General features: G+C 53.9%; 1 protein-coding gene across 1 annotated transcript; it reads right to left on the bottom strand.

The window, feature by feature from the left end:
* Nucleotides 1-7,062: 7,062 nt before the first annotated feature.
* Nucleotides 7,063-23,493, bottom strand: SIGLEC1 (sialic acid binding Ig like lectin 1; the record flags this gene model as incomplete). Its single annotated transcript, XM_082856360.1, has 21 exons — nt 7,063-7,170; nt 7,824-7,896; nt 8,248-8,350; nt 8,611-8,913; nt 9,691-9,951; nt 10,588-10,890; nt 11,212-11,463; nt 11,551-11,820; nt 12,116-12,370; nt 13,200-13,511; nt 13,670-13,930; nt 14,963-15,265; nt 15,479-15,733; nt 16,008-16,343; nt 17,378-17,635; nt 18,300-18,599; nt 20,082-20,336; nt 20,646-20,912; nt 22,238-22,534; nt 22,803-23,162; nt 23,445-23,493. The coding sequence occupies 21 exons, from the start codon at nt 23,491-23,493 to the stop codon at nt 7,063-7,065; spliced, it is 5,181 nt and encodes a 1,726-aa protein (XP_082712486.1).
* Nucleotides 23,494-24,046: the final 553 nt, after the last annotated feature.

Raw genomic sequence — 24,046 nt, 5'->3', positions numbered from 1 at the left:
GCGACCCCGCACGGAGCCCCGCCTGCCCGCGCCACCATCTCAGCCCATCAGTCCTGACCCCGGCCGGCGTGTGCCCTCGGGGAGCCGGGACCACCCTGTCGCGTCTAGGGGTTAGAGCTCGGTGGGGCGGGAGACCCTCGCGAGCCAACCCGCCGCATAGGTCTCAGAGGGCCCCCTATTCGTTGGGGTGGGAAGTGGAGATGGGGCAGGGACCCTCGGGAAGGGCCTTTGAGGACCAGAGCGGGGAGGCGGGGACAGTGCTAGGGGGCCACCTGTTGCTGCTCCGGTCTGCCCAGGAAGCGCCCCCCTCCATGGTCTCCTGGATCGGACCTTTGTCCTCGCCTTGACACCAGTCACGCCCAGAGTCGCCCGGGTGAGAGACTGGCGGGCCCTAGGAGAAGGGATGCCCGGGCGACCGCGACAGGCAGGTGCGGCCAGGCCCCAAGTTAGTCTCTGTTCCGTGGTGGCCGCCAGCGCCTGTGCCCGAGGTGCGCGGGTCGGTCGGGAGGACGAGCGGAGGCCGCGGTCCTGCGGGATCCCTGCACGGCAAAGGCGAGGCGGTGGAACAGGCGGGCGGGCGGAGAGGGGTGCAACCCTTTGTCCCTGGTGGTGGCCGGGGGGTGGGGGTGGGGCGAGGAATGGCGCAAAGCCATAGACTCCCACACGTGCGGGAGCCTTTTGGCTTTTGTTTCTTGTTTTAAAAAGTTTGTGTACTGAGTAGTAAATTCGGATAGCGAATAGCAAGTATTCCGATAGCGAGGGATGTTAAATTTAAGCAAATCTGTTTGTTTATGAGAATTCAAAATGCGCCAGTTCAGTTAGTAAGAGTTGCAGTGGGGAAGGTAACCTATGTTGGCCTCATTCAAACATCAAATAGTATGGTGAGAGGTATAGGGGACATCCCATCCTCTCAGACCACGCCCCTCCAACAGGAAGCTATTATAAGCTTCTTGTATAGGCTTTTAGATTAGTTTATGCATGTCCACGACAATACAAACACTTTTTTTCCTCTTTTTTTTTCTGTACCTTGAGTTTTTTCACTTAATACCATTGGAGATCCTTCCTATCAGTGGTCTCCTTAACATACTATTCTTTTTCTTTTTCTTTCTTGTTTTGGCCTTGCCATGCAGCATATGGGATCTTAGTTCCCCTGACCAGGGATTGAACCTGTGCCCCCTGCAGTGGAAGTGCAGAGTCTTAACAACTGGACCACCAGGGAAGTCCACATTAACACTATTATTTTTTTTTAATATTTATTTATTTGGTTGTGCTGGGTCTTAGTTACAGCAGGTGGGCTCCTTAGTTGTGGCATGTGAACTCCCAGTTGCAGCATGTGTGTGGGATCTAGTTCCCTGACCAGGGATCGAACCTGGGCCCCTGCATTGGGAGCACAGAATCTTATCCACTGTGCCACCAGGGAAGTCCCAACACTATTCTTATGATTATTACTATTATTCTACTATGATTACTTTGGATTTTAAAATTACAATAAAATGTACTTACTTTAAGTGTACAATTAGATGAGTTTTGATAAATTTATACACCTATGTAATCACCACCACAATCTAGATAGAACCTTTCCATCACCCCCAAATAGTTTTCCTGTGCCCCTTCCGAGTCAATCTCTCCCACTCCTAATCCCAGGCAACCACTGATATACTTTCTGTCTATAGATAAGATTTGCCTGTTCTAGAACTTCAAACAAGTAGAATCATAAAACATGTACTCTTTTGTGTCTGGTTTCCTTCCCTCTTTGTTTTTGAGATTCATTTGCATTGGTTCATGTAGCAGTAATTTGCTCTTTTGTAGTGCTATGTTCCATGGTAAGGGGGAAGCACGGTTTCTCTATTCTCCAGCTAGGCATTTGGGTTCTTTTCCTGTTTGGGCTCTTCTAAATATGGCCGCTACAAATTGCTGTGTAAATCTGTATGAACGTGTTTTCATTTCTCATCTGTAAATACCTTGAAGTAGAATTGCAAGGTCATACAGTAAAGGGCATGTTTAATTTTTTAAAGAAACTATTTTCCAAAGTGTCTGTACCATTTTACATTCCCACTAGCAATGTGTCAGAGTTCTCCATATCCTCACCAACATTTTAGTGTTGTCAACCTTTTATTTTTATTTACTTATTTATTTATTTGGCTGCATTTGGTCTTCATTGCTGCACACAGGCTTTCTCTAGTTGCAGTGAGCGGGGTCTATTCTTCATTTCGCTGCAGTGTGCGGGCTTCTCATTGCAGTGGCTTCTCTTGTTGCGGAGCACAGGCTCTAGGCGCACGGGCTTCAGTAGTTGTGGCACACAGGCTTAGTTGCTCCACAGCATGTGGGATCTTCCTGGACCGGATATCGAACCTGTATCCCCTGCACTGGCAGGCAGATTCTCAACCACTGTACCACCAGGGAAGTCCCCAACCTTTTAAATTTTAGCCATTCTAATGAGTATGCAGCATTCTCATCATTTTTAATAGCTGAATGCTATCATTTATTCATAGTCTCCTCTTGGGCATATAAATGGTTTCCAGTCCCTTTACTATTACAAACAATGCTGTAATGGATAATTATATACACAACTTCATCTGTGAGATGATCTCCTACAAGCAGGATTGCTGGGTCAAAGGATATGTGTGTTTGTGATTTGGGTAGATAGAGTTAAATTGCCCTCTGATTTGTGCCAATTCACAGTTGTACCAGCAATATCTGGAGTGCTCATTTTCCCACAACCTTACCAACACAATTATCAAAATGTAATATTTGCTAGTCTGAAAGTGAAAGCGCAGTCTCCATTTGCATTTTGTCTTATGAGTGAGGTTGAATATTTGTTCAAACATTTAAGAGCCGTTTGTATTTCTTTTTCCCTGAATTGCCTGTTCATATCCACAGCTCATTTTTCTGTTGGGTCTTTCTCTTAACAACTTGAAGGAACTCTGTATATAAGGGAGATGAACCCTTTGTCTGGAGTATGAGTTGCAAATATTTTCCCCAGTTTGTGAGATGTATCCAGCCTGTGGTGTGTGGCTTCAGCTCAGTTATACTCATTGCTGAGTAACATTTGATTGTGTGACTATAACCACACTTTTCTTTCACTGACACTACTGTTGCTGGAGCTTTGAGTAGTTCTTAGTTGTGAGATGTTATAAAAAATGCTGCTGTGGACATTCATATGCATGGGTCCTTAGCTTCCTCCCTTTGCCTGTCCTGCTTCCTCCACCCCTTTACTGGTCTCCCCTGGGAACACGTTCTTTTTTTTTTTTTTTTTTTTTGGGAACACGTTCTTAATAGGTCACTTGCACATGAAACCTTGTAATGGGGAACGAGACCTAGTACAGACATAGATGGCTTTGGTCATGATGGGTGCTCCAGTGTAGACAGGCTGGAGAGGCATCAACCCCTCCCCCTGTGGATGAGGACTTGTATCTTCCTAATTTGCCTTCTCTCAGAATCCACATTCTCTTTTGGAATCTCTGGTTGTGCTCCTGGTTCAAGATGAAAGAGCCTGGGCCTCTCTGTCCACCCCTACTCTTCCCCACATCCTCCCTGAACGGGGAAAGAGAGGGGCTCTTTTTGTCCTGGGGACTGACAGCAGCAGAGGCCACCCCTCCAGGACAGAATTCCTGATATTCCTGCTGGATGACCAAGAGGCAGAGAGTAAGGCATCCTGTCACACTCTTGGTCCATTTTGCTATCTCTTTTCTCATCCGAAGAGGCTTTGGGGAGGAGTAGGGGTGAACAGAGAGACCAGGCTTCCGTCTTGAAACAGGAGCTCAACTGGAGATCCCAAAGGAGAATGTGGATCCTGAAAGAGGGCAAATTAGGAAGATACAAGTGCCGACCATGATAAAGGAAACAGTCCTGAAGAGGAAGAAGAGAGGGGCAGCTAAGAAAGCTCCAGAGGTCACAGGGGCAGGACAACACCAATGTGCACCCTGGCCCGGAGGTGGCGCATGTCCCATGACCTGGGGGCCAGGGAAGCAGAGCAACCTCCAGGGCAGCCAGACTCTGAAGGCAGAGGGGAGGCTTCAGCACACTGGCTGACTCCTACTCACACTGCAGACCGTGGCCTTGGTGTCTTCTTGTCCAGGGGCCCTCCCTGACTCGAAGCCGGCCACTGTCCCCTGCACTATCCTTCTCACTGCACCACATCTCACACAGCAATGCACTTGCCCATTGCCTTGTCTCTCTCCTCCAGACCTTAAGTTCTGTAGGCTCTGGGACAATGTTCGCTGCCTGGCACAGGACCTGGCACACAGTCAGTGCTAATAAAATGAGGGGGACACGTAGCTTAAAAGCCATAGAGGGACTGGAGTCCTTGCAAAGTGGATGCCTCCCAAACTCAGATAAGCTGTGTCCAAGCATGTAAGAGGAATTTTCTGCTAAAATCTCAGAGCAACTCTTTGTTTACATTCGGAGGTTGCAGAGGAGGGGCTGGGGTCATTGGACCAAAGTTGAAGAAGAAGGGTCCTAGAAGTGCCACTCATCAGCTTGGTGTTCGTGACCAATGACACGGTGGGAAAGATGATTTATCAGATGGTGTGTTAGTGTCACTCTCCAGAGGGGCATCTGGAAGTGTCCTGGGAAGAAAGCCAGTGAGAGCTAAGCCTTCGAAGTGTTTGTGTAATGGGCAACACCCACCATCTGTAAACAGAACTCATTCTGAAGAGTGACCCGGAAAACGGTGACTATAAACATTCTGGTACAAGTCTCACAGCAGATATAAGCCCTTAATCCTTTTGAACAAATACCCAGGGGTAGAATTTCAGGGTCATAGGACAGGGGTATTTTAGCTTTAATAGATAATGTCAAACAGTTTTCCAAAGTCGTCCTGCATTCTGTATGGTTCCCACATAAAGTTCAAAAACAGACACATCAAACCTATGGTGTTAGAAGTCAGGACTAGTTACCTTTGGGGGCTTGCGACTGGAGAGAGGGGCACAAGGGAGACTCTGGGGGCTGGTAATGGTCTGTGTCTTGATCTGGGTGCTGGTTACACGGGTATATTCACTTTGTGAAAAGTCATTGAACTGTACACTTAAAATGTGTGCACTTTCCTGTATGTGTGCTACCCTTGAATTAAAAGTTTATTTAAAAGCCTTGAGGAGCCTCAGACCACTAAGGGTGGACAAAACTAACCCCTCTGAGAACCCTCCAATCCCAGGTGGACCTACGTCCCCTTGGAGGTGCACAGAAGCAGATGAAGACTCCAAGTCAAATGTTCCCAAATCCTCCAGTAGCCATCCCTTCTGTGGCTACCCGTGGTCCTCCCATCACCCTCTCTTCCTTAGTTTCAAAACATCCGGCTGCATCTAGCTTGCTCTCTCCTTGTCCCATCTCTGGTTTTAGCCCACAGTTTCCACCCTCCCACTTGAGAGCAATGTAGAAAAAACAGTGTTTATTAAATGCTTACCTACTGCATGCCAAGCACAGTGCTGGTCATGTGTGCAGCAGAGGTGAGCAGTGCCCAGAGCCTCACGGAGAAGGAAGGGGCACGAATTGCTTGAGCATAAAGTAGTTTGTGGTAAAGCTCATATAATTTGCACCCACTGCCACCTCCAGCAGATGGTGTCCCAGAATAAACCCTACTCACATTCGAATCCTCTGTGTTCCAGTCCAACAGTTTGGATTGCAAGAAAGAGACTCTTTCCAGTTATGTCACAGGATGGATGTTTACTGGGAGGACATGCCTGATAGACTCTCAGGAAGAGCCTGGCAATCAGGCACTAATAAGTATAGGACCTGGGACTGGAAGGGTCCAGCCACGGCTACATAAATCTCACCTGGCCTCCAATTTTTTCCCAACCTGTTAGCTCCTATGCCAACTCCCCACTTCTCTTCACATTTCTCAACTCAAATCCCAGAGTGGTGGGCTCTTTGCTCCTCCCACCATCTGCCACCAGGATACCAGGGGAGTCCCTAGCCCACTTGAGAACTGCTTCCCCTCAGGCACTGACTTCCCTAGGGGCATGTTATTCTTTCTTAGTGACCCTTGTTTGTCTTAACAGCCCCTGGTGCACAAGCTTCCAGGAAGAGGACATGAGCTCACTTGATCATGGACAGGAATGCACTTGGAGCAGAAACAAGGTTGCTGATACCATTTCTGCTCCCCATTCTCTGGGGCTGGGGGAGTGGGAATGGGGGCATCTCTTCTTCCAGAAGCCAGATCTGGCACAAGATGCCTGTTCAGGCAACCCAACTGCCTGGGATTCCCTCTCCCTAGGGACCATGAAACCTTCTTGATTTCCCAGTCTTAATGTGTGAGAGAGACTACCTCCTCCAGGAAGCCCATGACCAGAATAGACAAAGACGCACCCTGGCCTTCAGTAGATGGGCACTGAGACAGAACGTGGCCTGCTGGCAGCATTCCCATCAATGTCAAAGTCTCAGGGATGAGTTGATAGTTGGGAGTCCTTTGAATATATAATTAAAAACTACATTTCCCAGAATCCCTTGCAGCTTGGCATGGCCATATGACTAAATTCCAGCCAATGGGAAGTAAGTGGAAATTACCTGCGCAACTAATGGGTTGTAGCCACAATGGGAATGGGCATGCCTTTAACTTCCACTCTTCCCTCTTCTTGCTGGAGGAAGTGTGAATGCAATGGCATCACTGTGAACTTCACAATCAAAGGCAACATTTTAGGGATGGAGAAAAACAAAATAGAAGGATCCAGAGCTCCAACATCTTAAACCACCATAACATTCCCAGACTAGTATGGGAGAGAAAAATCAAATTCTCTCACGTTGAAGTTACTGTATTTGGTCTTGTTAGAGTAGCCTAGCTTATATTCTAGCTAGTACAGAGTGCCTTGACCAGCCTGTGATGATGTAGAAAGCTTTTCTTCTATTCTAATCCATCTCAAATGTCCAGGGTAAGCTTGGAGGAGAAAGATATGAAGAGGCAATGCACTGGAATATCAATGGAGAGATGAGATCCAGAGAAAAGAGAAAGAGACATGGACATGGTCAATTCATTTCTCTTCAGAGTCCCCCAGGGTCAACACCTTTCCTGGTAGATTGATGTTCACCTCCACCTCTCACCACCCATTTTTCTTGGGGTTTGGAGCCAGGTCATAGAAAGTCAGGTGCCACAGGGCTGTTTTCATGGAGGCAGGCAGGACCCAACGCTGCCTTGTTCACAGGGCCCGAGTCGTCACAGATTCCGGTAACCTCCTCCCCCTGAAGGCAGGAAATGCTACAGGTCAGCTCAGGGGCAGAGCACAGGACGAGGTCACAAATGTGGCTGCACCGGGATCAATGAGCTTCCCACAGAGAAAACTCTGGTCACTGGAGGACTCTGGGAGTAGTCATCACCTGACCTCTAACTCTGGAGGGCAGTCCCCCAGGTCCCCAGCCTTGGGTAGGGGTCCCAAGGGGATTGGTGAGAGTGTGCATGACTGGAAATGTGGCTGGGAGCCCTGGCCCACCAAATGGATTATCTGAAGAAGGGGACACATCACAGGGGAGGAGAAACAGACTTTCACTCCTGCCCAGGTGATGGGCAGAATCAGGAGTGGGGAAGAGAGACCCTAAAACCCAGGTGGGGTCCCGTGTTACAAGATGTGTCCTGGAAGTAGAGGTGATACTGCTCAGTTCAGAATGTCTGCTCCAGTCATTCAGGCAGCCATGCAGCAAGCACGTGACTGCTCTGCCCCAGTCAGAATATGGCTCCCCCTGTCTTCTCAGGGGGCGCTGGGTCACTATGCTCTCTCCCTAGTCTCTGCCTAGCCCCAGATACCATCCTATAAATGAGAGTAATCTCTCGGTGCCAGCCCCGCAGTGCGGGTTAGCCGAGCATTGTGTCTGCATGTGCCCACATGGTGAACGAATACCTGTGTGGTTTCCTTCTGAGAAGCCATCTCCATTGAATTTTCACCCACTCTCAGCTTATGAAAATGCCTCCTTCTGCAAGGGTAAAAGTGGACTCAGAGAGCCTCTCCCCTCCCCCGCCTGCCCCCATTCCCTTCCCCCACCCTGTAAGCTTCACCCCAGACTGCTCACTACACAGAGCGCTGGGGAGATTTGTGGAGAGTAGGCTACTTTCTTCCTCCCCAGCCCTTTCTTCAGCAGTGAGAGGGCAGAGATAAGAAAAGAAGAAAACTACAGAAAGATAGATTTAGAGACGATTCTAGAAGGGCTTTCCAAATTTGGAGCAAAGAGAGGGACAGGCTAGGAAGTATGGAGCTTGTAAATTTGGTGGGAGGAACATGGGGGAAGGATGAGGTAACTCTGTCCACCTTCTAGCTCCAGACCCACCTCCAGGCGTAGCAGGCCCCCAGGCCCAACAGTAGGAAGAGGAGGCCTGCCAGCAGCCCCAGGACCCAGAGTAGCTGCTGGAACAGATGCAGGCGATGCAGGGCTGGAACACAGGGGTGGGGTTTAGGGGTGGCTGTGGCTCCAGGCCTCCAATGCTCCCTCCTAAGGTGACTCCCCCAAGATGAAACCTAAGTTTCACTTTCTCTCAGAAGCATCCCCATGCAAAGGAGCTTCAAGAAATCAGTCTAGACTAGACAAGCTGATTGCAGCAGAAGTGATTCAGAAAAGACCTCAGAAGGAAGCCTTTGGACCTGAGAACTGGGCCTCTGCGCAGAGTGGCCTGAGAGATAGAGCTCCCCTCACCTCTGGTTCCAAAGTAGGTGGCAGCAGAGGCAGAGCCCAGGGCATTGGAGGCAGAGCACACATATTCCCCCTGGTCACCGGGCTTCAGCTCCTCGATATCCACCCTCAAGGCATTAGGGGTGGCTGAGACGTGGATGTGTGGCTCGGCAGGAGCAACCTGGGGCTGGCTGGAGGCCACCAGCCGACTGCCAAGGTGGATGGTCAGGCTGGCTAGGGGCTCACTGTCCACTCGGCAGTCCAGAATGCCCTGGACGCCACCCTCGGGCTCCACAAAAACCGTCATGGTGGGTGTCTTGGGAGGGTCTGTGGGAAGACAGGGAGTGTGGTGATTGCAGAAACAACCACAAATTCCTCCCCTCCCTGTACCCCATGCAAGATGACTGCTGCTCCACCCATTAAGAGGGAGAGCCTGTTTCCTCACTCCTTAAATCTGTGACTCACTTTGAAGGCAGAAGAAATAACATTGTATGACTTCAGGGCTAGACCTCAAGGGGCCTTGCATCTTCTGCTGTCCTTGGAAAACAACCATGTGGGAAGCCCAGGCCAACCTGCTGGATACATGTGGCCCAGCCTATAGCCAGCCCCAATTGCCAGCCATGAGGGTGAAGCCATCCTAGACCATCTAGCCTCTGTTCAGCCACTGGGCAAATGCAGCCACATGAGGTAAGACTAGCAGAACTGCACAGCTGAGCCCAGCCCAAATTTCTGACCCACAGAATTGTGAGCAAATGAAAAATGGCTGTCGTTTTAAGCACTAGGTTTTGGGGTGGCTTATTACACAGCAATAGCTTACTGATACGGTATGGGTCCCCGGTGAAGAATAAAGTAGGGGGCCAATGTTAATGAGGGCCTACTGTGTACTATCTTGTGTACTCCTCACAAGGTGAGGGGACTGACATTCTACAGATAAGGAAGCCAAGGCAGGGATGCACAAGATCACACATCAGTCACTGGGAATCCTCTGACCCAGGACTCCATTCCTATGAAGTCCTTGCTCTTTGCAGACAGAAGAGGAGGAAGACCTGAAGTGGGCGTGTGACATGTGGGGAGACTGGGGCAGGGGGAGGATGTCACACTCACAGAGCACCCGGAGCATGACTGGAGCAGAGGTGGTGGCCCCAGTGGGGAGCTCAGCCCGGCAGTGGTACATCCCAGCTTGGGCGAGGGCCACATGAGTGAAGGCGAGGGTGGGCACAGGCTCTGTGTGTAGTTGCCGGCCATTCCAGAACCAAGCAAAGGTAGAGTTCCCCATGGGCCCAGGGCTGCCAGGGAGGTGACAACTCAGGTTCAGCGCTGTGCCCTCAGGCACATCCAGCCCTGGCTCAGCCACCACACGCACACCTGCAGGACCAGAGGTGGTTAGGGATCTGTAGGCCTGTAGGAGCCGGAGTCTCTGGGTTGGCCTCTGTGCATGATGGGAAAGCCTGATCTGACTTGGGATCTGGATCCCCAAAAGTGGGACTGTGTCTCCCCCATCAGATTGAGAACAGGGCTATCTCTCCTCTTTGCCCCGGGGAATTCCGGGGCAAAGCTCTGCCTCCCTCTCTCATCAATTCAAGCTTTTCGATGGATGAGGCTGTGTCTTGCCCTCAGGTTGGACTCCCCAAGGTGGGGCTGCACCTTGTCCCTCAAACTGAGCTCCCTGAGGGTAGGGTTATGTCTGTCTTCCCATCCCTCGTTTCCCTAGGGCAGATCAGTGCTCCCACCTGCAGTCTGGGCCCTGTGAGGGCAAGGTTATGTCTCCCCTGCTCCCAAGCTCCCCTTGGACATTGCCATACCTCCACGCCCCGCCCGCTCCGTAGGGAGCTCTCCAAGGGCCAGGCTGTTTCTCCCCCTCAGGCTGGGCAACCCCCTCCAGGGGGAGCTGTTCCTCCCCACCAGGTCAGGCCAGCCAGTCCCCTTTTGTGGGAGCCCCACCCCTCACATGGACTCAGACCCCACAGCACTGGCACCCCTCCTGCGCTCTGGCCTGCTCACCTTCTGCCTGCAGCTGCCCCATGGTGCTGATTGAGCCCAACAAGTTGCGGGCCGTGCAGACGTAGGTGTCCTTGTCACCTGAGGGCACATCTTGCACCCGCAGCCGCAGGGCGTTGCGGGCCACCTGGACGTGGCCCGTCCCCACTGCTAAGCCGTGGACCCCGTGGCTGGTGGCCAGCACCTTGCCATCGCGGGACAGGGCCAGCTCGGCAGGTGGCTCGCTGTCCACAGTGCACTGTACCACGGCCATGGGGCTGGCCCTTGAGTCCCAGAAGGAGGACAGGATAGCATCCCGAGGGGCATCTGCATTGTGGGGCAGGGCAGAGTTGAGGGCTTTGCTTGGAAACCCTGTGCTATCCATTGTCCACCTGCCTGGCATTGGTGAGGCTGAAACCTCTGGGAAAATGGTCACTTCTGGGAAGTGACAGCTTCTCAGGAGTCCTGTGGGCAGATTCCTCCAGACAGGGTTCACAGGACCTTAAGGAATCTTCCCTCATCACCTATGTCTTTCTTTCCCCCAAGTGTCCATTCCCAGGTTCCCTGCAGTCCTATGCCCACCCACACCAGGGCCCAGAAGCACCCTCCATCCACCCTGGGTACCCCCAGCCAAGGACACTCGCTCACAGAGGACATGCAGCGCTGTGGGCTGGGAGCTGCGTGTGCCCTGGGCATCCTGGACCTGGCAGGTATAGGCGCCCGCGTGAGCCCGTGTAGCCATCGGGAACGAGAGCGAGGCAGCTGACCCCTCCTGCAGCCAACGACTGTTGTGGTACCAGGCATAGTGTGTGGGTGGGCGGGCAGCAGGGTCTTCACAAGTCACTGTGACAGGGGCTCCCTCGGGCACAGTGGCTGACGGAGCCAGGGTCACCTGCACACCTGTACCAAGAAGACATGGTCAGCTGGGCTGGCCAGTCACCATAACTGATCCCACCCCTGGTGGGCCTGGCTAGGGCCCTGCCTCACCCTCTAGCCGCAGCTCCAGGGACATGTTGGCCTGACCCAGAGGACTGCGGGCCGAGCAGCTGTAGAGACCCTCATCACTGGGCCTAGGCTCCCACAGCTCCAGCCTCAGGGTGTTGGGGACAGAGTCTGTGGTCGAGGACACCAGGAGACGGCCAGCGTGGCTGAGGGCTAGCTGGGCAGGTGGGCGGCTGTCCACTGTGCACAGCACCAGGGCCAGCTGCCCGCCGCGGCTCTCCAGGAGATAGGTCAGGCGCATGCCGCGGGGTGCATCTACGGAGGCACGAAGGCATAGAAGGAGTTCAGGGACCACAGTGGTGAGGAGGCCAGTTTTCAGGTGGCATTCTAACCAAGAGGACCTTGGCTCCCCACCCCCAAAGGCCTCCACTTGCCCAATCTGGGGCACTGCTTCTCTGCCCCAGGGGTCCCAAACTCCTTGTCCAGTACTCCATCAGCCAGCTCGTTACTGAGTTCCTGGGGTGGATGCCTGTGAGGCTCTGGCCATGCCCTGATCCCTGCAAGCTGTTGTCATTCCTCCCAGCTCCACCCTGCATCCAGCCACACTCACAGAGGACGTCCAGGGTGACGGGTCTGGAGAGGTGGAGTGCCTGACCAGGGGTCAACACGCCACAGCGGTAGGAGGCAGCATCCATGACCGTGACGTTGGGCAGGCGGATGGAGTGGACAGCACCTGGGCGCTGCTGCCCATCTTGGTACCATGTATAGGTGAGCTGGGCCATGTGGGTAGCCCGTACAAGGCAGGTCAGGTTCACCAGCTGCCCCTCCTGTACCGTGGCTTTGGGCCACACCTGCACACTCACAGCTGGGGAGAGAAGGAGGGCATGGGGACACCAGGGAATACCGAAGGCTGTGTAAAGCAAGCCAACTGTCTCCATGAGGGTGGGAAGCCCCTCGGCCTCTGGGAGGCACAGGTGACCCACCTGTAAGTGGGGCTCAGATATGGAGCTTAGGAAATGGCTCATCATCTGTCAGGTGGTCCCAAGCAGAGTTCTCCCTGTGGCACCCTGACCCCTACAGGCCTCATCTGCCCTGCTGTGGTTTCTCCTTGAGTGCCCCCTTTCTGATTAGTTTTATCCACTGGGCATTCATGTAAAATTCTGTTTTTAAGAAAGGTTTTCAGGGAGTTCCCTGGTGGTGCAGTGGTTAAGAATCTGCCTGCCGAAGCAGGGAACACAGTTTGGAGCCCTGGTCCGAGAAGATCCCACATGCCGCGGAGCAACTAAGCCCGTGAGCCACAACTATTGAGCCCGTGCGCGACAACTACTGAAGCCCGTGCGCCTAGAGCCTGTGATCTGCAACAAGAGAAGCCACCGCAATGAGAAGCCTGCACCCTGCAATGAAACAAATAGTAGCCCCTGCTCGCCGCAACGAGAGAAAGCCCGTGCGCAGTCAACGAAGACCCAACGCAGCCAAAAATAAATAAATAATAAAATTTTTAAAATAAATAAATAAAAATAAAAAAGGTTTTCCATGAAAACCAGGTCTGGAGACTGCTGCCCTTAAGGAGGGTGGGAATGCAGACTGTCCTATGTTCAACCCTCCTGCCTGTGCCCCAGGCTTCCAGAACCCTCTCCAACCTCCTCTTCTCTTAAAGGAGCCACCCACACACACACTCACACCCCTACACTGACCCTGGGCATCAAAGGTGGCTGAGGCCGAGGCCTGGCCCAGGGCGTTGGTGGCCTCACAGGTGTAAACGCCCTCATCCTCCAGCACTGCATTGTGGATCTCCAGACGCAGCGTGTTGGGGGCCACAGCCACCTGTAGCCGGGGAGAGCTGCCTGCAAGCTCCCCCACACCTTGTAGGGTAGAGGCCACGAGGAGGTCCCCGTGGAGCAGTCGTAGCTGGGCTGGAGGGTCGCTGTTCACACGGCACAGGAGGAGGCCCAGTCGCCCAGGGCCTGTGTCCATCAGGGGGATGAGTGTGGCCTGGCGAGGGGCATCTACACAAAGCAGGCAGTGGTCAGGGCCCAACCAGGTGGTCCCTCATCTAGGACTCTCGGAGGCAGAGCCCAGGACCTGGGGCTCGGCATCTCCTTCCCCAGTCATGCCCTTGGCTCCCTCATCCCCCAGGAAACACAAACGAGATAAAAGTGCTTACAGGACACGTGGAGGCTGACGGGGACAGCCAAGTTCGTGGTGGCTGAGCCTGGAACCTGGGCTTGGCAATGGTAGGCCCCAGCTTGGCTCAAAGTTATGGCTGCAAAATGGACTGTGGCCGAGGTGAACTCCTGGAGGGGCTGGCCATCCCGATACCAGCGGTATGAGGTCCCCTCCAGGACCCCTGTGGGTACCTGGCAGCTCAAGACCACAGCCTGGCCCTCTCGGAGCTCAGGCGATGGTGACACCCGGACCCAGGCTCCTGCAGGGAGAAACCAAGAGCAGGTGAGGGCCCTCCGCCATACCGTCCCACATTCTGGGACTACATGTGTGTCCACATGAGGACTGCAAGACCCCAAGCCCGTGTCCCAGAGCCACAGCTCCCCAACCAGACCACTACTGAGGGCCCCACTGCAGTTCCACGCCTCTTCCTCTCCTGCACCTGACTCTCGTGCCCTGGTTCTGACCTAGCATTCACTGCCCACCACCTTGAGTTATGGTTTTGCTTTGTCAATCGTATTTCACCTACCAGAGGGTGAGCCTCACCTGGCCCCTCAGCTTGTGTGACCTGTAACCCCAGTGCCAGGCACAGCACCTGCACATGTTAGCTCTTGACAAATGTTGGTTTGATCCCATAAAGCACTGAAATGGTAGGGATTTAGGTCATGCCAAGTGCCATTGTCCTTATCATGAGCTGGCCTCAGCATGGGTGACCAAGTGCTTAAAAGGGGAAGTTAGCAGCTGTGTAATCTTGAGTTCTTTTCAGCTCTCTCCAGCCAACTCTGCACCCAACCTCTAAGTCATGAGAGCCCAGGAACTGGGGACCGGGCAAAGGGCTGTCCCTAGTGCCCCCTGGGTCTGAGGCACGAGGAGACGAGGGTTGAGGGAGTAAAAAGGAGGGACAGCCGGAGTGGTGACTGAGAGCCCAGACTGTGCCAGGGACCAGTCACGTGACCATGAGCAAGCCCCTTCAATTTCTCTACAGAATCAAAGCCCAAGGAAAATGTTCAAAAACTGATGTTTGTCATTGTGGTAGAAAAAAATGTGTTTTTCTTTGGCCTTTGCAGCATTATTGATATTAACTTTCCTTTTTTCTGGTTTATTCACTTAAGGAGGATTATTACAGAAGAATATAGATAGATAAATGAAGAATATGAATATATTCATATGCATGTGTATATATATGTATATATACTCACATTTGTATATTATATATTATACATCTATACATAAATATGCAGAGTGGCCCCCAGGGCACTTGGGTCCACCACAGCTTCAGAGGACTGACACTCACCTCGGACCTGGAAGAAGAGGGAAGTGTTGGCTGATCCCAAGACATTGGTGGCCTCACAGCGGTAGCTGCCAGAGTCCGCCAGGCTCAAGTCTTGGACCTCTAGCTGCAGGGAGTTGGCCGTGGCTTTGGCCTGGAGGTGGCCACGGGATGAGAGCCGGGGCCCTGAGCTGGTGGCCAGGAGGTGCTCCCCATGGAACAGAGACAGCTGGGCAAGAGGGCGACTGTCCACAGTACAGATGAACACAGCCGTGTGGCCCTGGTCCACATCCAGGAGAGCTGACAGCTTTGGAGGATCTGGGGGATCTGCAGGGACAGTGGGGAGCTCAGGCCACCCTCAGCACAGCTTATCACCTTTCACCTGCCACACTCCGTTACACACACACACGCAGTTCCGTCCTGCACTTGCCCACACCCGAGCCAAGTTCTTGCCTCCCCAAACCCAACCTCAGCCCTGTTTCCCCCAGACCATCCCTTCCACCCTCCAAGGGCCCAGACCTGCCCTTGCCCATCACCCACAGAGCACACTCAGGACCACAGGGGTGGAGAGCTGGGCACCAGCCTCGGTGAGAATGCGGCAGGCATACAGGGCAGCATCCCTTCTGGTCACAGGCAGCAGCGTCAGGGTCTCCAGGGGGCCCTGGGCCCACAGTGCCCCATCCCGGAACCAGGAGAAGTTGGCAGGGCCACCGGCTTCCCGGTCCACCCTGCAAGTCAGATTGGCTCCAGTGCCCTCCTGCAGCGTGTGCGATGGTGTGATGACCAGGACAGTGGCTGGAGAACAGGCAGCACAGGCCTACTGAGACAGGCCTCACCTTGATGTCTTCCCCCCAGACCCCGGGGCCAGTGGTCCAGCCTCCCTGCCTGGAGGGGGTGGGAAGGAGGCCCTCTGGGGTGCCCATGGGGCATGGGGAGGAAAGCAATCTCCCACTGCTGACCAAAGGTGGTTTCGCCCAATAGACCCACCTTAGAGCTGGGGGTTGCAAAGGAATGGGGTCCCGAGTACCAGCCCCTGACCCTGAGTGACTCTTTCCCTGACCCGCCTCACCCTGGGCATCGAAGGTCGCCGAGGCAGAGGCATTGCCCAGGAGACTGCTGGCCTCGCACAGGTACATGCCCTCGTCTTCCAGCACCGGGTCTTGGATCTCTACACGCAGCAGGTTGGGGGCCCTGGTGACTTTTGTGCGTTGGGAGCAGCCCCCACAGGTGCTACAGCTGCCCCCGGATGGCAGGGAAGAGGCCACGACACGGTCCCTGTGGAGCAGCCGCAGCTGGGAGGGGGGGTCACTGTCCACACGGCACAAGAGGAGGCCTCGCCGTCCAGCCCCAGCTCCTGCAGTATCAAGGTCCAGCCGGGCGGTAAACATGGGCTGGCGTGGGGCATCTGTAGGGAGAGGAGCATGGGCACTCTCCCACAGCCTCTGCCAGGGTCCCACAGGTCCGCTAAAGGCTGGCGAGGCTCCCAGAACACACCGAGCAAAGGCAGGTACCCAGAGCTGCCGCAAACAGCTGTGCAGGCTGTGCACGACACAAGGACAAACAGACAAGGGTGGGAGGACCTCAGCCCATGCCCCTTGTGCTAAGCTATGCCCTAGCACTGGACTGCATCTTCTCAGAAGAAGGAGTGCCATTTTCTAGCTTGGACAGAGGTACCATATAGGCAAGCACCTTGCATAACCTCCAGGTGCTCCTGAGCAGGTGCCTACCTAGCAATCCATGGGTGTCTTGCTCTCTGCTTCCACTCTGCACCCCATCCCTTCCCCCAAGATCCTTCCTGCCTCTTATCTCTGATCTCCAAGCCAGCTCCTGTGAGAATAGATAATGCCTAAAATGCCCTCTTCCTAGAAGTTTCTGAAGATTGGGGCCAAAGTCCCCATGTCATCTCACCCTGAACACTAGAAAACCCCCTAGAGGCACCTGCTCTTCCTGACAGTCCCCGGACATGACTCCTGCACATGTCAGGGAAAGTGTTCTGGAAGCTAAGTATGTCCTGAACATTGGTCAGCCCCTCAAAAGCATCCACCCTTGACAGGACGCAGTCCCTGTGCGGAGAGGCTCTGCCTTCGTGTCTGCACCTGTGAGGGCACAGCCTATGGGGTGTGTGCACATATATGAGTACAGTGTCCCAGGGCCCAGCTCTGGAGGACAAAGTTTGGACATGGTGTCAATGATGGGCCTGAGGCTAGAGGCAGAGCCCTAATGGAACTGGGGCTGGGAAATGAGATTCCCCAGCCTCGGTCTCCAAATTTCACTCCTGGGTGTCGAGGTCCGCGATGTCTAGGCTCGTGGCTGCCTTCCTCATCTAGACCCCAGGGCAGGACGGGGCCAGGAGAGCCTGGAGGAGGTGGGGGTGGCTGATGGACTCCAATGGGCTGATCCTCCTCACGGCAGCCACGGGCTGGTGGGAAGGCTACTCACAGAGGACGGTAAGGACAGCAGGTGAGGAGGGCCCGCTGGTGCTATGGCCATCCTGGGCCCAACAGTGGTATGAGCCGGCGTCAGTGCTGGAGGCAGCGGGGAGCAGAAGGCTGCTGCTGGGGCCCTTGAGAAGGAAGGCCCCATTCCGGTACCAGGAGAAGCGTGTGTCAGGTGTCGGGCTTAGGCTGCTCCTACAGCTCAGTGTCACTGCTTGCCCTTCTGCCACCTCTGCTGCCGGGCTGATGAGGAGGCGGACTGCTAGCAGGAAAGGGAGAGAGGAAGGCTCAGCTCCCCTGCATGCCTGTGGCTTCATGCCACCCACTACAGGAAGCGCCCCCGGGTTCCCCTCTCCCAACTCAATTGTAGGGAGCTCTGGGCATCGTGGCATCAGCTCTGTGAATCTCTTGATGATCCAGGAGGGTCTGGTCTTGAATGCCAATTCAGCTCTTATTGGTAGTAGCTGGCTAAAGCATGGCTGGGAAGGATTCTGAGCCAGATCCCAGGCTTATGTCAAAAACCTGGCTTGATCAATTAGCTATGTCTGCCTCAGAAGGAGGGAAGGGCAGCACATGCACCAAGACCCAGCTTCTCTATTTGGCCTTCTGCATCTGACTCCTAGCACGGAGTCTGCCCCAAATGTTCAATAAATAAAAAACAAATGAATGCGCGTTGAAGAACCCTCCAAGCTCAGAGTCAGAATGGGTACTAAAGGAATAACTCAATCTGCCATGTTTCCCTTTTTGCCTTGACTTCTAGGAACCTCTGAGGCTGGGATGACTGTATACCTCATATCTTTGATGTGATTTTTTTCTAGCCAACTAGTTCAGGCCCTCAGTTGACCCCTCTGGGCTCCCAGGAGGAAGGTGCCAGAGAAGGCCTTCTCCTCAGACTCCTTCCACTAGCCTCACTGGGGCCATCTTACCATTGGCATGGAAGTCCAGAGTGGAGGACGCATTCCCAAGAGAGTTGGTGGCTGAGCACGTGTACTCTCCGCTGTCAGTTGGCCCCAGGTCTCGAATCTCCAGGTGCAGGGAGTTGGGGGCAGAGGAGAGACTGAAGCGTGGGCTGTGGTCACCCTCCCCAGAAGTGGAGGCCAGGATGAGGCCCCCATGTGACAACACCAGAGTAGCCATGGGCTCGCTGACCACAGAGCACTGGAGGATGCCCACCAGCCCTGCCTGTGTCTCCAGGAAGGCAGTTAGGTCCGGGGAGAGGGGTGGGTCTGTGTGAAGATGAGGGGCAGACCTGTTACCCTCAACAGGGGCATTCCTGGATCTCCCCTTATAGCCTATGACTCCTGAACCCACTTTGTCCCATAATGCCCTGGGAAAGGGGCAGTGACCCCAGCAGCTCCTGAGTGTCTATCCCGGATTGGGCAAATCACTCTGTCATCCCAGTCAATCCTTGTGGCCACCCTGAGAGTGGGGATCCAGGGACCCCACTTTAAAGGTGGGAAAACTGGCAAAGAAACCTGGCAGTGGGCAGCACTGCCCCAAATAATCAAAGTGAACACTCCCAGCAATGGGACAAACTGACCCCATGTGCCTCTTGATGTGACACAGGGAGACAGACACAGAATCACATCCACGGTGTCCCTGCCCACGTGCACTGGCTCGGTCTGCTCCATTCAGACCAACACAAACTGAGAGCATCACAGAACAACTAGCCTGTGCTCGTTGGAGCTCAATGTCAAGGAAGACAAGGAAAGGCTGAGGAGCTATGCCAGAATGAAGGAGAATAAAGAGACTTGACAACTGAATGCAATGCAGGATCCTGGATTGAATCCTGGACCAGAAAAAAAGTAATTACCTAAAGGACATTATTGGACCAACTGGTAAAATTTAAATATGGATTGTAGATTAGACAATGGCCTTGTATCAATGTTAAGTTTCCTGACTACATACAATCGTTGTACTGTGATTATGCATGAGAGTGACCCTAGGAAATACATGCTGAGAAATTAAGGGGTAAAGGGGCATTATGCCTGCAACTTCAGGAATACAAATGGATGGATAGATAGATGATAGAATATGTGTGTATGTATACCTATAGAGTGCATATGTATGTATGCATGTGGATAGAGAGTATATATGTAGAGGAAAATGTGTGCATGCACGCACACATATATGTGCATATATACATACATACATGTATATGTGTGCATGTGTGAGCACATATATATACAAACACATATAATATATAGTTAGAGAGAGAGAAAATCAATTTTCCAAAAATATTAACAAATGCGGAATCTAGGTTAAAGGTATATGGTAATTCTTTGTTTTCTTCTTGCAACTTTTTTAAAGTTTGAACTTATTTCAAAATAAAAAGTTTTTTTTTTTTTTTTTTTGTGGTACGCGGGCCTCTCACTGTTGTGGCCTCTCCCGCTGCAGAGCAGAGGCTCCAGAAGCGCAGGCTCAGCGGCCATGTCTCACGGGCCCAGCTGCTCCGCGCCACGTGGGATCCTCCTGGATCGGAGCACGAACCCGTGTCCCCTGCATTGGCAGGCGGACTCTCAACCACTGCGCCACCAGGGAAGCCCAAAAGTTTTTTTAAATAGGAGGAAACTGAAGGCCGGGGATGTCAAAGCCTTGACCAGATGTGAGCTCAAGGGCTCCTGGGCCCACGACCCCAACCCTTCTGCAGGGGGCTCTACTCTTTAGCCCTGCTCCCAGGTCCAGTGCCCCACCCCCCCACCACTTACGGCTGACCACCACGCTGACCGGGCCAGAGCGCTCGCTGCCCTGGGCATTCTGCACCTCACAGAAGTAGAAGCCTGTATCAGCCCTGGTGGCTGAGCGCAGCTGGAGGATGCGGCTGTGAGTGTCCTCCATCAGGGCGTGGTTCTTGTACCACCTGTAGCGCAGCTCGCTGGGCGCTTCTTTAGGTGTGTTGCAGGCCAACGTCACTGTCTGGTTCTCCAGGATGGAGCCTGCTGGGCTCACCTGGACCTCAGCCACTGGGGGGGCAACATAGGGCACACTGGGGGATACCCAGCTGACTTCCAGGTCAAAACCCTCAGGGCTGCAGCCAATCAGCCTAAATCTCTGCCCATTCTACATCACGCCCCTTCTGCAGAGGAGCCTCCTGGAATGGCCACGCATCTCTTTGCCCTGTTCACTGCCAGGGAGGTTTGTCATCTGTCTGACACAAGGCTGGGACTCCTTACCGGCATCCCAGGAGGCACCTTGGCCTGGTTTCCCTCAGCTGCCATGGCCTGGACACCTCCCTGCCCTCTGGTCAAGACCCAGGCTCACCCAGGACTCACTGAAGACGTGGAGGCTGACAGGGGGTGAGACCGAAGAGCCCACGCCATTCCCAGCTTCACAGGTGTAGATGCCAGCATCGGCCCAGGCTGCCTGGGGCAGCTGTAGTACACGACTCTGGTCTTTGAGGTGCGTCCCATCCTTGACCCACTGCACGGAACTGACCTGAGGGTAGCTGTTATTCACCTGGCAGGTGAGTGTGACCAGATCACCTGGAAGGATGTTTCGCCCCGAAGGGCTGAGGAGGATCTTCACACCCTTGGGGGCATCTGCAAGGCATGATGGGGGGTGTCGAATATGGTGCTCAGGGAAGGCAGGGGGCATTTTTCCTCTCCTCTTTCAACACTCTGCCTTAAGGAAGCCCACCCAGATAAATCATAAGTCCCATTAGTTCCCCCGTCCAGGGCAGGCACTGCCCCCCACCTTGCGAGGAGTCCTGATCCCTTCCTTCTCCACTGACAGCCTGATGCTGTGATGCTTGGCCTAGCGTCCAGCCTACGCTGCCCTCTATGGCTTTCTGCCTCATGACATGTCCATTACCTCTCTTCTATCTGAGAGTCATGGACACACTGCTTGCTTTAGTGGCTTGTGGTAGCTGTTGGCAAGGGACCAACCACCTAATGGAGGGGCCAAAGGCAGAGTCAAATTCACTCAGAATGTTTACCTCATTTGTTGAGTTACAACAAAGAAATACAAATACAATACAAAGAAACTGCACTTCTTTAAATCTTGTTCCAAAGCCTCTCTCTATGTAACTATACTAATAAAAGCTAATATTTTCAGGAGTTCCCTGGTTGACTAGTGGTTAGGATTCTGGGCTTTCACTGTTGTGGCCCAGGTTCAATCCCTGGTCAGGGAAATGAGATCCAGCAAGCTGTGAGGTGTGGCCAAAAAAAAAAAAAAAGCTAATATTTTCAAGTGCTTAATCTATGTAAATATGAAAATAATAGAAGCTAATATTTTTGAGTGCTTAATAGGTACCAAGCACGCCTTTAATTTTCATAACAATCCTGTGAGATAGAAAGAATTTACTATTACCTCCACTATACAGATGAGAAAACAGAGGCTCTGAGAGGCAAGTAACTTGCCCAAAGTTTGCTCATCTAGTTGATGGCGGAGCCAGCGGCCAGCCTGATGCCTGTGTACAGCAGTCGTTCTAGAACAGGCTGCCCTGTTTTACTGTGATGGGAAGTTGCATAACCAAGTGAAAACTCGGACTTTCTCCCACTGCCTCTTTGCCATGTCTGGGTGTTACCCTGGTCACGAGTATGAGTGGCCTTAGGCAGGAAAGGGGTAAACCCCTGCCTCCGTGGCAACCTCCAGGGCTGGGCTAAATCCCAGGGCCCCTGCTGCTCGACCCCCAATTCTCTGGCTTTTTGTGTCTCCTCTTCTCTGCCCAGCCCAGCTTCGGGGACTGGAGGTGGAAGAGAGCCTTTCAATGTGGCCCTTAGGGCTTAGTAGTCTCTCTCCACCTGCCCCACCCTTTGGTCCGAGTGCAGCTTGGCTGTTTCTACAGGCTGGAGAAGGGACTGTTTCCACGAGGGAGCCACAGACGTGTGCTCAGTAAAGAGGGCGTGGCCCCCAGCACACTCACACTGCACTTGGAGGTGAATCTCGCCCTGAGTCTTGTGGTTGGCCACCGAGAGCTGGCAGCGCAGGGTCCGGCCATGGTCCTGCCAGGACAGGGCCATGTGGAGGGTCTCCAGGTGGATGATGCCCGTGGGCTCAAGCTTCTGGAGGTTGGAGGTGACGGAGCGGGTGGGGTCCTGGCCTTGCCACTGCAGACTGACTGGCTCCTGCAGGCACGCGTAGGGAGTGGAGCAGTTGAAGTCCACCTCCATGCCCTCGCGCAGCTCAGCTGGTGAGGCAATGGTGGGCATGCTGGGCTCCTCTGAGGAAAAAGACAGGAGGCTAGGGACTCCCCTTCACTACACCTGAGACCTCCTGCCCTAGAAACTCCAGCCTGGGGCAGGGGGGCTTCAAGGGGAAGGAGGATGCGAGGGGTTCATTGGGGGTAATGCCAGGGGGCACAGGGCTGGGGCTGGAACTGTGGCCAAGATTGAGGTTGCATTTGGATTTAGGACCAGCGTTGGGTCTGTGAGCCAGTGGGGCCAGGAGCAGTCTGGGAGTCCCTTCCAGGCAGTGGCCCTGCTCCTCACCTGTCACGGTGACCACTGTGCCTGTGACATCTGACCAGCGGTTGCCCTCACTGATCTCAAAGCGGAAGTTGTAGGAGCCCGCGTCCTCGGGCTGCAGGTCTCTCAGCAGCAGGCTGCACGACTTGTGCTCGGCACGCCCCACCAGTAGGGCACGGCCTTGGAAACGGGCCTCCACCAGCTGGGGGTCCCCGGAATGGCTCACTACCTGCCGGTTGCCCGAGTAGTCATAGTACCAGATGGTTGTGATGCCGTGGGGCACCTCCACGCTGGCAGGGAAGCTGAAGATGCAGGGGATGACGAGGCAGGAACCCCTTACGCCCTGCACAGCCTGGGGACTGGAGACGCCCCATGAGGTCAGGCCTGAGTTGGGGGGCGGGACAGGGAGGAGCGTGATGCAGGCCTGGGGTCACTGCAAAGCCCCATGCTCTGCCCCACAGAAGGTGCCCCAGATGTGCCCCCAGCAATGCAGCCCCTCTGGGCACCCCAAAGAGGGTCACTGTTCCCTGTCACTGCCTTCCCATGCCCTCCTTCAACGTCAGCAGCTAAACCTGTGACCAGACACAGTCCAGTCTGCCCAGGCCAACAGAGGGCTGGACTCACTGAAGCCAGGCCCTCTAAGAAGAAAAAGGCCAGCAACGTTACCTGCTGGGATGGATGAGGCCAGGAGGAGGAGCTGGAGCGGGAAGTCCATAGCAGGTTCTCACGCTGGTTCTGGTGCCTAAGAGGGTGGTGTGCACTGTGCTGGCTGGGCACACAGAGGCCTCCTGGGGAACCTCAATCTCAGAGCCTGCTGGGAGCCCAGCCCTGTTTCCTCACATGGTATGCTGGCCAACCCAGTGAGAGGGCAGGGCAGCTGCCACTGGAAGCCAGGAGCCCGTGTTCCCAGCTCAGGCTGTACCCAGGAATGCCCTCACTTGGTGGCATGCCCCAGAAAGTCCTCTGTCTGTCTCTTGGCCCCGCCCTAAGTTCTGCTTTCCCAGGCCCCTCAAGGATGAACAGCTGTTTCTTCCTTTCCCCCACTTCCCTGCCCCCTCCCTGCCACCCAAGTCACCAGGAACTGGAGCCCAGAGAGGCCCAGTGACTTGCTCCAAGGCATCCAGCAAAAATGATGGTTTCTTATTTTAGACTTGTCTCCCTACCACCAGTCTTACCAGCTATAGACCATAATGGGGCTTGACTGAGCACTTACGAAAGTGCAGCCTTTAAGAGTCACTCCCCTGCTCAAAAGTCTTCTGTGGCTCCCC

Source organism: Leucopleurus acutus, assembly GCF_964270905.1.
Source record: "Leucopleurus acutus genome assembly, chromosome: 16".
NCBI classification, from domain to species: domain Eukaryota; kingdom Metazoa; phylum Chordata; class Mammalia; order Artiodactyla; family Delphinidae; genus Leucopleurus; species Leucopleurus acutus.
Note: the sequence above shows the minus strand (reverse complement) of the source record. Positions and strands in the feature narration are given on the sequence as shown.